The sequence below is a fragment of the Balaenoptera musculus genome, chromosome 17 (assembly GCF_009873245.2).
Source record: "Balaenoptera musculus isolate JJ_BM4_2016_0621 chromosome 17, mBalMus1.pri.v3, whole genome shotgun sequence".
In the NCBI taxonomy this organism is placed as follows: Eukaryota; Metazoa; Chordata; class Mammalia; order Artiodactyla; family Balaenopteridae; genus Balaenoptera; species Balaenoptera musculus.
Window position 1 is genome coordinate 19,889,562 of NC_045801.1, and position 12,249 is coordinate 19,901,810.

At 38.3% G+C, this 12,249-nt stretch overlaps 1 protein-coding gene across 4 annotated transcripts in view; it reads right to left on the reverse strand.

Moving 5' to 3' along the window:
- Positions 1-12,249, reverse strand: part of COLEC10 (collectin subfamily member 10) — a 436,494-nt gene that overhangs the window by 17,040 nt on the left and 407,205 nt on the right. For 3 of the 4 annotated variants that reach the window (XM_036830027.1, XM_036830026.1, XM_036830024.1), the window contains one exon: positions 1,320-1,391. The exons of the other annotated variant lie outside the window; for it this stretch is intronic. In XM_036830027.1, coding sequence (XP_036685922.1) covers positions 1,320-1,332 — 13 coding nt within the window. In that variant the 5' untranslated portion in view covers positions 1,333-1,391. The remainder of the gene's footprint in view (positions 1-1,319; positions 1,392-12,249) is intronic. 4 annotated transcript variants of the gene reach the window in all.

A 12,249-nucleotide genomic window follows, 5' to 3' on the forward strand; every position in this document is an offset into this window, starting at 1 on the left:
CTCACTTGAAGGAAATACCAAAAAGTGCATTCTTCTATCTGTGGTATATAATATACATCCTGTGCTATATTAACTATTTTAATAGCATTATAATGTACATATTAAAATTAAAATGTGGGTGAGTGTGACAGTCCTGGGCCTGACGATATTAAAATGCAATATTTCTAAAGGACTACAGCAGAGGATGTTTAATCTAAAGGTCAGATAAGGAGCTGAGCGAAAAAATTCTTGCCGTTTATTCTAATTCTGTTCCTCCTGAGATCCAGTTTGGCTTCACTTTGGGATTCTATTTCCTCGCTACTTTAAAACAAATTGGACTATCTTAGCCATTTTTTTAAAGGGGAGGGAACATACAATCATAAAACCTAGTGATTAAAGGGACATCAGAGATTGTCCCACCAAGTTTTCATCCAAAAAAATATAATCAGGGGTTCCTGAGTTAAAATACAATCAGGGGTTAAAAATATATAATCAGGGGTTCCTACAAAATTGTTACTAATTTGCATTTTTAATCTATGATTATCTACAAAATATTTACCAGTTGTAAAGCTATCTAGTTGTGAGAATAATTTTGCGGTTCATTGTACATATGTATAGAATAAGAAGAGTTTAAATCAGCCTTTCTCAAATTGAAGTCTCAAAATCCTATGAGTCTTTTCCTCTCTTTAACTTACTGAAGATTTTAAAATCAGGGGTCTAAGGCCACTACCTTGTTGCAGATGGCAAGGAATAGTTCTAGGGCTCGGAAGACACGCGCTTACACATCACAATCCAGAAGCTGTATTCTGGTGAGGCTGAGTCTTGGCTTGGGGGTAAAACCATTCCCTAATAGCCTTTGTGTTATATTCTCATTTTCTTTTCTCCTGTTCTTCCCATATACACCCCACCATTTGCCAAGAGATCTTGGAGAAAAGTGAGTAAATCAGCGGGTCAGACAGTTCTTTCTGCTGTTGCGCATCTTCTTCCTCACGCTCTAAGCCCGCCAGCCAGCGGTGCTTAGCATGGCATCTGAGGGGGGACACAGCGATGAACATGGCTGTGTTTCTAAACCTCAGAGTTCCTTAGATATTCCCAGAGACTGCAATTCCCCAGGGCTCCCAGGGTGTTCCTCTCCCACCAGCCCTAAGGATGAAGCTTGAGAAATGTGTCCAAGTCTTGTCGACAGGCAATCTCATAGGAACTCTCTGGTGGCAAGTAAATTCATTTAGGAAACACATCTCATGAATCTTTGGAGCAGAGAGTGTTATGAAAGCTGCTAACTTCCAAGGCAAGCCCAGTAGAGAGAGAGAAAAGTGTCAAAGTCATATCATGTTACCTACCTTTCGGCCCCATGCGTCCCACTTTGCCATGCTTTCCCTCCTCTCCTGGATCTCCTTTTTCACCCTCATCTCCTTTTGAAATGGAAAATGAATGAGTGGAGCAGCTCAAATAGTAACATAAGCACAGACTCCCCAGGAAAAGCTGAACATGGTTAGAATCTATCCCTCGGCTCAGTGCTGGCCTTACAACTTCGATTTGATTATGTCTATAGGCCCACGTGAACGGGACACTCAGGGAAAGAGAAGAAACTCCCATTAACATTTTTCTTTCACTTCTCCCATGTTGTTGGAAGAGGTAATCAAGCGGATGTGACCATTGGTTGACCAGCAAGCTAGACCCTGGCAATCAGAGGTTCCTTACCCTCTCCCCTGTCCTTGGAATGTATGTTCCATCCAGCTCCCATAGCCCAAGCCATTTCAAGGATGCAGCCTTGAGGCCACCTGGACTGAATACATGCCTGAACCCAGTTAAGGCATCTATATAAACATTTAAGATTCTGGTGGGTGAGTGCAGAGATCGACTAGTCTTAAGGCCACTCAAGACAAGCCTTGTAACTTCCCTTGCTTATTAAACCTCTCACCTACCAATCTGAAGTGGCCTGCCTCTTTCTTCATCTCCCCTTGCCCTCTGTGTATGGGGCCAGTTTCAGATTTCACTGAGGAAATTCCCAAAATTGCGAACCAACACACATCCAAATCTATATTTAAAGAATCACCCTTATTGGCAAATCCCTGAGAAGTTTGTTTGGCCTGGCAAATCTTTATTCTTGCTGGAGAATCTGGCAAATTCTGGAAGCCTGTGCATGTATTTATATCCATATACATGAATATCTATGCACAATACGTATAAATATATAATACAAATCTATATTTATATATTATGTAAATATATATACATTGTATACATATATAATAGATAGATATGTAAACATATATATAACTTTATAGCCCTCTGACTGCATGCTTGAGAACCCCCAAATCATAGGCATGGACCTGGAAGATAAGAGCAGAAGATTAGCTAGGAATGGGGAACAGCTGCAAAGCAGTTCTGTGTGAGCAGAGGCTATTCTAGTCATAGGTGGGTCTAGCTCTAGCAACTTGCCCAGTCAGGAAGAACTGAAGGAGTGGTTTGATGAAAGGTGTCCCGAACTGTGAATCAGGAATCCTGGATTTTAGTGCCATTTTAGTCACTGATGGGTTAATCAAATTTTCAAAAGTCAGTGACTGAGCTTATTGGCTTTGGAGTGAGGTAGATCTGGAGTTTCTCAGCTCTACCGTTCAGTATCTGGAGAAAGTTGGCTATGTCACCTCCCTTTATGAGCCTCATTCTCCTTTCCTCTAAACTGAGCTAATAACACCTACTAAAGAAGGCTCTTGATAAGTTTAAATAAGATATTATGTGTGAAAGACCTGGAACGTTGCTGTACACCTGAAACTTACACAACATTGTTAACCAACTATATTCCAATATAAAATAAAAATTAACAAAAAAAGACCTGGAATATAAGTGCTTAGCAATGGCGGCTATCGTTGTTCTTTCCTTTATACTTCAGTTTCCTCATCCTTAGTGTAGAGATAATCCCCACCCTCCCTAACTCTCCCAGTTGTATTAAGATCAACAAGGTAAGCATGTGAATGTGCTTTGAAAATAAAGAGCCCAACAGATAATATTGTTAAGACGAGCTACCTGCCTTATCACCACAGCAATCTCAGGACAGGAAGGCATCCTGGTCATCACCAGTGGAAAGTGGTAGATAACAGACTTCGTAAGACAAAAATGAAATTCCTGGGATTAGATTAGATTAGTTTGGGAGAGAGACTGTTGAGATGTTCGTTCATTTATCCAGAAAAAGCATAATAAGTCATTCTCTATTTTTTTCTAAGAATGAATGTTAATATTTTATTTTTAATTTTTTTTAGAATGTTAATATTTTAAATGAAATAATATTTTAAATGGAGCAGTTAGATTTCCAGGTTGTGAGATTGGTCAGGCATTGGAACCCCTCACACATGAAACTCTAGTATCTCCTTCTGGGGAAGGATTTCAAAAAAGATGCACAGATGATTTGTGTGATCAAACCAGTGGGGTGAAGTGGATGATCTAGATGGTGTTTCTCTAGCTAAAGTTATTAGTGAATGTTTATCAAGCAGTTATCATGTGTGCCAGCACTGTGCTAATGTGATCATCACAGCAATTCTAGGAGGTGGAAACAATTACTGCTCCACTTTCTGAATGGAAAAACTGAGACTCACCGAGGTTAAGTTGTTACCCTATTGTCATAGAGCTTGTGAGTGGTAGAACTAGGATTCAACAATATGTATGTCTCTGCCCCTCCAGATCCCTACTAGCAAGTAATTGTTCCTTCTAGTCTAGGATTCTGTGACTCTCAGCGGACTGTGGATTTTACAGAACTTGGCGCTGTGCCACATTTTTCAGGGAGAAAAGTGGAGATACAGAAAGTGCGTCTTGTTCTTTTTGAAATAAGATGGATAGTGGGGAAGATGAAACCAGCTCAATGTCTCAATGACTTAATTCATAGGGAATGTATCCTTGAGGTAATTTAGTATAAGTAAGACCTGGCTTTGCCACTCATGAGCTGAGGTACCTTGGGAGGTCCTTGACCTTGAGCCTTGTTTCATCCGTTTGTAGAATGGACAAAATAATACCTTTTTCAGAGAGTTTTAATAAAGGTAAAATTAGAAAAGTATTTTCCTTCAGGAAGTTCTCTCTGACACTCTCAGGCTGGGCTAAATTCTCCTTCTGATTATCTTCATTGTTTAAAGTACCGCCTTCTACTGAGTGAGTCTGTTTATCTCTGCTATCCCTTATACTCATCTGTGACCTGTGGGATAACCGGGGCATGAGTGTTTCTACCACCTCCAGAATTTAGCAAAGTGGCCCTGGAGCTTAATAAATATAGTTGAACCAGACATGTTTTATGAGCCATAAAACATTTTACAAATATAATGGTAATGTTTATTGAATATTAAGCACCAAAGGAGTTCCTCATACTGGACATGCATCCTATCATTTGATCCCCACAAAAACCTTTAAGATGGACACTATTCTTAGCTCCATTTTATGAAAAAATGAGGTCAAAGAGAGGTTCAATCACTTCCCAAGGTCACATAGCTCGTAAGTAATAAAGCCAGAATTCAAACCAGGGAAAATGCCTTCAAAGCTTTTGTTCTGAACAAGGTGTATGGTTAGGAACACATTTCTGTTTTAACATTTCTGGGTTTGAGGATTGCTATTCTGCACAACGGGACCAAAGATGCGTGTCCTGCTTACCAAAAGGCAAAATCAAACGCAGACATGTACGTGGTTTGGTGAGTCATAAAACCACACTAATGTGAATTATTGGTGCCATTATTATGTCTTCTCTCCCCCTTCTTATGAGCTTTCCCATTCATTTTCAAGCAAGTATCTAACTGGAGGCAGCCAGGTGAGTGACTTAGTCATTTGCTGCTCCCTGGTGGTTCCTGATGGAGACCTGGGAGGGTGAAAACAGGATTATTATTCTTCTGACCAGTGTGCCTGAATCCCAGCCCGGTGGTGAGAGGGCTGCTGGCAGCGATGAAGTAAACAACGTGTACCCTTGCCTTCAGCTTGGGTCCCAGCTTCATTTGATCTTTGGGACTTGTTTTAATGAGAACAGAAGAGAGGCATAAAAGCAGGCTTTGGAAAGGATCTCCCACATGGCGCACAGTTGTCTGCTTTTACCCTCTTGGCAATATTTCATTGGATTAGTAGGGCAATTTAGACTTACTTTCCTTCTTTTAAAAATAGCCACTTACATTTTAAAATTAAATGAAAAGCTATAAACTGTGATGAACTAATTTCAGTTTTACAAAAATTATTGGTTTCAGCCCCTGCCAGGCCACCAGCTTGCTGTGATAATCCCTCCAGCAGAATTCCAGCAGAGCACACAGCTGACCAATTTTTCTTAGGTACAATTTTTTTCCCCCAAAAGCAAAAACTCTTTTAAAATGAAATTCTAGTTTGAAATGAAATAGCCGAACCTAGATCATTACCCCTGCTCAAAGGAAGTAATTATTAAAACTTAGTGAATTGGTTTTGGAAATGCTAAAGAAAATTCACTGGAAGCTGTACTTTCCCCACTGCCAGAATAATCTTATGGACTGGGGGCAAGTTGTTAACAGTCCTTCTCCTGGTCAGCCTTGGAATTGAGTGATACAGGTGTTATGGTGTGCTTTATCAATGAGGCCAGATTCCTACCTAAAATATATCCTCCCCAACCCTACTTATGCCCTTTTTCCATGTATGCTGATTGCATCTTCATTTTTGGAAATTTTCATAGTTGTATCAATTATCATCTGGACCTCTCATATATATGAGTTACACTAGTAAGGTCACAAAGTGGACCACATCCCAGTACTTTTCCTTCCTCAATCACGACCTCATTATTCCACAGAAACATAAAAAAGAACAAAATAATGCTATTTGCAGCAAGATGGATGGACCTAGAAATTGTTATACTGAGTGAAGTAAGTCAGACAAAGAAAATTATCTTATGATATCGCTTATATGTGAAATCAAAAAGAAAATGGTACAAATGAACTTATTTACAAAACAGAAATAGAGTCACAGATGTAGAAAACAAACTTATGGTTACCGGGGGAGAAGAAGGGGAGGGATAAGTTGGGAGATGGGATTGACAGGTACACACTACTATATATAAAATAGATAACTAATAAGGACCTACTGTAGAGCACAGGGAACTCTACTCAATACTCTGAAATGACCTATATGGGAAAAGAATCTTAAAAAAGAGTGGATATATATGTATATGTACAACTGATTCACTTTGCTGTACACCTGAAACTAACACAACATTGTAAATCAACTCTACTCCAATACAAATTTTCTTAAAAAAGGAAAAAGAAAACTTTTAGGCCTTCCTGGGACCTGCTATTGTTTGCCTTTCCTCTATTCACCCAGCTTACCAGTCCCTCTGTGCCTCGACCTACCTCCCCATACGTCCTGGATCCCTTCAACTCAGTCACATTCACAAGGCTCGCCCTGAGGAAAAAGGAGTGCACTGCACTGGAGAAAAGAGCTCTGGAAAAAGTCATTTCATTTCTCTGAGTCTCAGTTTCATCCATAAAATGGAGGAAAAAATCCTTACGTCAAGGGATTGTCAGGGACTAAAGGAGACAATGCATGAGAGGTGTTCAGCACAGTGTCTGGTGCTTGGTAAACTCATCTATTCTTGTTTTAATGAGAACAGAATGGAGGTACAAAAATGATGATGATGATGATGATGAAAGGTCATCTCTTTTGAACCTATCTCAATCCTTATTTTAAAATCATTACTTACTTTTTTATTTGACTATGCATTTTTTTTACTCATTACTATGAAGATTTTCACACAAAGATAGCTAAGTAAATATACACCCATTAAAGATACTGAGGTATCTTTAACAATTAACAAGTTGTCATTGCTTCATCTATGTATTTTTGCTGATTTTTTTTTTGCTTGGTGCAATGAACAGAACAGGAGTTTTATAGTCTGTTATGGGCTGAATTGTATCTTCTCCCCAAAATCCATATGTTGAAGCCCTACCCCAGCACATCAGAATGGAACTATATTTGGAGATAAGGCCTTTAAAAAGGTGGTTAAGTTAAATTGTGGCTTTTAGGGCAGTTTTAATCCAATCTGACTGGTGTCCTTATGTGAAGAGGAAATTTGGACACACAAAGGAACATGAGGGATGCGTGCACACATCTCTGAAAAGGCCATGTAAGGACACAGTGAGAAGACAGCCAACTGCAAGCCAAGGAGAGAGGTCTTGGCTAAGAGAGACCAAATCTGCCAACTCTTTGACCTTGGACTTCCAGTCTCTAGAACTGTAAGACAATAAACTTCTGTTGTTTAAGCCCCCCAGTTTGTGATATTTTGTTATGGCAGCCCTAGCAAACGGAATCATAATCACAGAGATCTAGGTGCAAATTCTAAATCTCCACTTAACAGCTCTTTAATCTTATACTAAATAATTATCCCCTCTGCTTCAATTTTCTGGAAAATTAAGATAGTTACACGTGTCTCATGGAGTTACTGTAATATTACATAATACTATGGATGGCAAAATTCATAGAGGAGTCCCTTGCACTGAGGGGGACTCATTAATCCACAAAATCTGTAACTTTCACCTACCTGGGAGCTTCTACCTGTGCTTCTGGTAACGGCCCCACAACTTGCCATAGGAAGCAATACTAGCTTATTCTCAATCCACGTAGTTTGAACCTTCTCCACAGTAACTGGTTCAGCAATGGACATGTGGCCCAATGAGAGCCAACAAATTTCAATTGGTAGATAAGTCTCCTCAATCACTCAGACAGTTATGAATTTCAAGACAGAGACTTGCTCTTTCTGCAGGGGTTGCAGAGAGGATAGACTATTACTAAAGTATCTGAATCTACTTTAGCACCACAAAATAAGAACCTTCTTTAAAATGAAGTCATTATAGGGGAAAAGAGAACCAAGGTGTGTTTGATTCTGATCACTTCACTTGAGCCTGGATATAGCTCTGCCTGAAACCCTTCCTGTTACATGAGTCTATAAATTCCTCTTCTCTCTTTTGTTTGTTTGTATGATTTGGTTTTGTTTCTTTCACTTGCAAACACAAGTTTCCTTACTATTATAACTACTAGGCACTGATCAGGATCTTCTTATGAGGAGATCAAAACTTCAGGAGAGAATGGGCGAGTAAACATAATTATGGTGATAGATGCTGGAAGAGTAGCAGTTATGGGAACATAAAGGAGAAAACATCTAACTCTGCCTGCTCACACCTAAAACTCTCTCGTATTCTTTCTCCAGAAGAAGTAAACGAGATCCCTTTCATTAGGCTCTACCAGAATAAACTATATCTCAAGGTAAGTGCAGAAGAAAATAACCTAAAATACAAATTTGTCAATATATTAGGGCAGGCTGATACTAAAACGTTCTCATCAATCAAATTCATGTGGATTTTTATCTTTTGCCCAATTCCATGCACCCTGTAGGTCCAGCTAATGTGTCACCTCCTCTACCCAAGAGTCTTCTCAGCATCTGCCCCCATCTCCCTCTTTAGCAGTCTGGATTAATCTCATTCTCTGCAGGTAATTCCCCTCGGACTTCATAGCATCCACCACATTGTGTCACAGATGATGGGACGGGTTGGGGATGATATATTATTTTCTTTGTATCCCTAGTACTTGGTACAGGGTCTTACATGCAATAGGTGCTTTCTCAATAAAGGTTTCAAAGTAAAAGGAATAACATCCTTAAAAACAAGATGGATAAATGTGAGGTTAATGAAAATACAGTCAAATTAATTACTAATTGATTGAAATGTCATTCTTAATAATGGCTGATTAATGAATTGACTTCAGCCTGCTGGGGGGTCTATGGGAAAGGCTTATAATCTAGTAAGGCAGCCCAGGCAAATACAAACAGTCCCCGATTTACGATGGTTTGACGTAACAATTTTTTGACTTTACAGTGATGCAAAAGTGATATGCATTCAGTAGAAACTGTACTTCAAATTTTGAATTTTGCTCTTTTCCTAGGCTAGCGATATGCAATATGATACTTTCTCTTGAGGCTGGGTGGTGGCAGTGAGCTGCAGTTCCCAGTCAGCCATGCAATCATGAGGGTAAACAATCAATGCACTGACAACCCTCTGTACCCAGACAACCGTTCTGTTTTTCACTTTCAGTACAGTAGTTAATAAATTACATGAGATATTCAACACTTTATTTTTTAAAAGATAATTTTGCCCAACTGTAGGCTAATGTAAGTGTTCTGAGCATGTCTAAGGCAGGCTAGGCTAAGCTATGGTGTTCCCTAGGTTAGGTGTATTAAATGCACTTTCAACTATGATATTTTCCACTTAGGAAGGGTTTATCAGGATGCAACCGCATTGTAAGTTGAGTAAGATCTGTACACAAATATCTGTCTCTACTGTTCCCTCCACTTCATATTTTTGTTTCCTCTTCTGATTTACCCATCTTCCAATATCACTGCCATGCTCCAATCCCCCAGGCTCAATACCCAAATTGGCTTTGACTCTTCCTCCTTCCTAACTCCCACCTTGATTCTTATTTTTTCTCACGTCCATCCTTTCTTTTTCCTTCCATCTCTACTGCCATTGTTTTACCTCTTCCTGTCCTTGTACACTAACCCGTGTTCCTTGCAGGTGAGCCCTAAATGGTCTTCATGGTGTTTTATTCACTGGTGGTTCCAAGGGCCTAGAATCGTGTCTGTTCTATACATAGTTGTTGAAATACTGGTTTCTTTGGATCTGAACTTCACTTTTTCAAACCATCTTGCAAACTAATCTGTATAAAATCACATTTTCATTATAAAACTGCCCCATTCAAAACATTTCAGCAGTTCCTCTGTGTTTATAGGCCAAGTCCAAACTAATTAGTCTAGTGTTTAGACTTTCACAGACTGGTATCAATGGAACTTTCTGGCATTATTTTCTGACATTGACCTGCATAACCTTCTATTCCTGCCCAACTTGTCTATTCATTGTTCATTAAAATGTCTTTCAATGTTTGCTCCCACTGAAAGGCACATGGTTTTCTCTCTGTTTGAAATTCATCTCCTCAGGGGAAAAAGTTCTAAAATAAAAGACATATATGACCATATGAGAAATTAAAAGTCTTTATATGACAAAAGATGCCACATAAATATATAAAGTTTATCAACAAAAATATGAGAGACAAGGAAAAAAATCAAACACTAAGACATAAAAAATGATTAATATTTTTAATGTACAAAAAGTTTTTGCAAATTGCTTTGCAAAAAAAGACAACAAATGAAATTAAAAGGTAATCTAAAAATATAAACAGTAAATGATGGATGAAAATGCCCAGACTCACTATTAGTCAGAAAAACATATATGTGTAAATGTCAATATCATATTTTTCCATCATATTTAGTAATAATTATAAAAGATTAATTGCATCTGAAGTTGCCATAGCTACAGAAAGCACTCAGTCATTGCTTTTGGCAACATAAATTGCTACAACATTTCTGCAAAATAATCTGTCAATTATGATTAAAATAAAAAAACCACATACTCTATTTTACCTTAGCGAACCTATTTTATGGGACTTAACTGTAAGAACAAATGTATACATGGGAATGTTTGCTTGTAGTGGCAAAAACAAAAAAACCATACACAATCTGAAAGTTTATCATCATGAGACTGATGAAAATATGAGGAATATTGTGCAACTACTAAAAATAATGAGAAAGATCTCTGAATAAGGAGTGAGCTCCATGTTATATTATGTAAAGAATGCCTCTTAGAGAGTCATATGCATATGATCCCATTTAGAAGAAAGAACAAATGAACAGAACAAATATAGAGAAAAGTGTTAATACCAAGCTATTAATGATGGTTACAGGAGAGATTTGGATCTGTAAAGGGAAGCGTCACAGTGAAAAGAGAGATCATTAGCTTTTTCTTTATATATCTTTATTTTGTACACACTTATACATGTTATGTGTTAACGACAAGCCTGAATTACTCTTATGATTTAAAAAATAAATTATAAATAATATAAAGGAACTGTGGCCCTTTTCTCCTTTTATAAGTCGTACCAATGAGTCATCTCAAATTAAATTCTAAATTATCTGAATTTACTGGTAGGATTATTTCCTTGGTAATTCACCATCTGGCTCCTTGCTACTACTTTCTAATTGCTGCCTTGAAGTATTATTTAAAAATGCATTGTTATTTAACTTCAGAATGTAAGTTCCTTGTGATAAGGGCAGACATTCTACACTTTGTTCTCAAGAGCTGTTCAAACTTCACAATGTGCTCAATCATTCATTCCTTGGACAAATATTTACTGAATTTCTACCAGCTACCAAGTTCTGTGCTGTATCCTAGGGATACAACATTAGCTCGGACAAGACATGATCTAAGCCGAAAAGTTTGGTGGGAAGGAGGCACCAAGCAAGGTCTTGTAAATGTCATGAATGTTCTGAAATGGAAATTACTGCCTGTTTTGTTGGAGTCTAACAAGGTGAGCCTTTGGAAAGATCAATGATGTAGGGGTAAGGAGACTAGGCTTTTACTCATCTCTACTGCTCTCTCCTCAGATGACAAGATAACATATCAAATAAGAAAATAAAATGGAAGTGCTTTTTCAATATTAATATGCTAAACAAATGCAAGGAAATACAAAATGTAAGGAGATATGTATATTGTGACTAATTTATCACAATAATAATAATAATATCAACGTCAATAATGATAACAGCTAATGTTTATCGGGTGCTTGATATGGCCCTAGCTGGGTTGTTAATATACATGGCATGCTGTCAGCCAATCCCTTTACTGTGCCCCATCCATTCCAGGGACCCATAAACTTCATTCCCCCTTCACCTCACTCCTGTGTAACCTAGCAAAGAAAAGTGAGAATTTCAAGAATCCTGCAATCTTTCCTACTTGAAGTACAAAGCACCCACTCTTTGTTTTCAGGCTTATTTTGTTTAAAAAGAATTCCTACTTGGAACCTGCAAGTCTTTTGCAGTCACTGCATGTCTGAGTAACAGGGAGGAAAAAAACAAAAGGCAAAACACACCTAACATTATCCTTAATGAAAAATACAACATTAAGTTTTGTGGAGCAGGTTTTCTTCTGCCTGAACATATCATTCATTATTCAAATGCATTTACAGCCAGGTCAGCAGAAACAAATGCAAGGAGGAGGTATCCCATCCATCTAGGATTGAGTGCTGTGTTTCTGCAATGCAATGCAGTGGTTAAGAACAGGGCATCTGGGATCAGCACTCACTGGCTGTGAGATTTTGCAACTACTTCAATTCTTTCAGCCTCAGTTTCCTCGTTAGTAAATCAGAACAGTGAAATATCTTCCCCAGGGTGCTGCGGAGAGGAGTAAA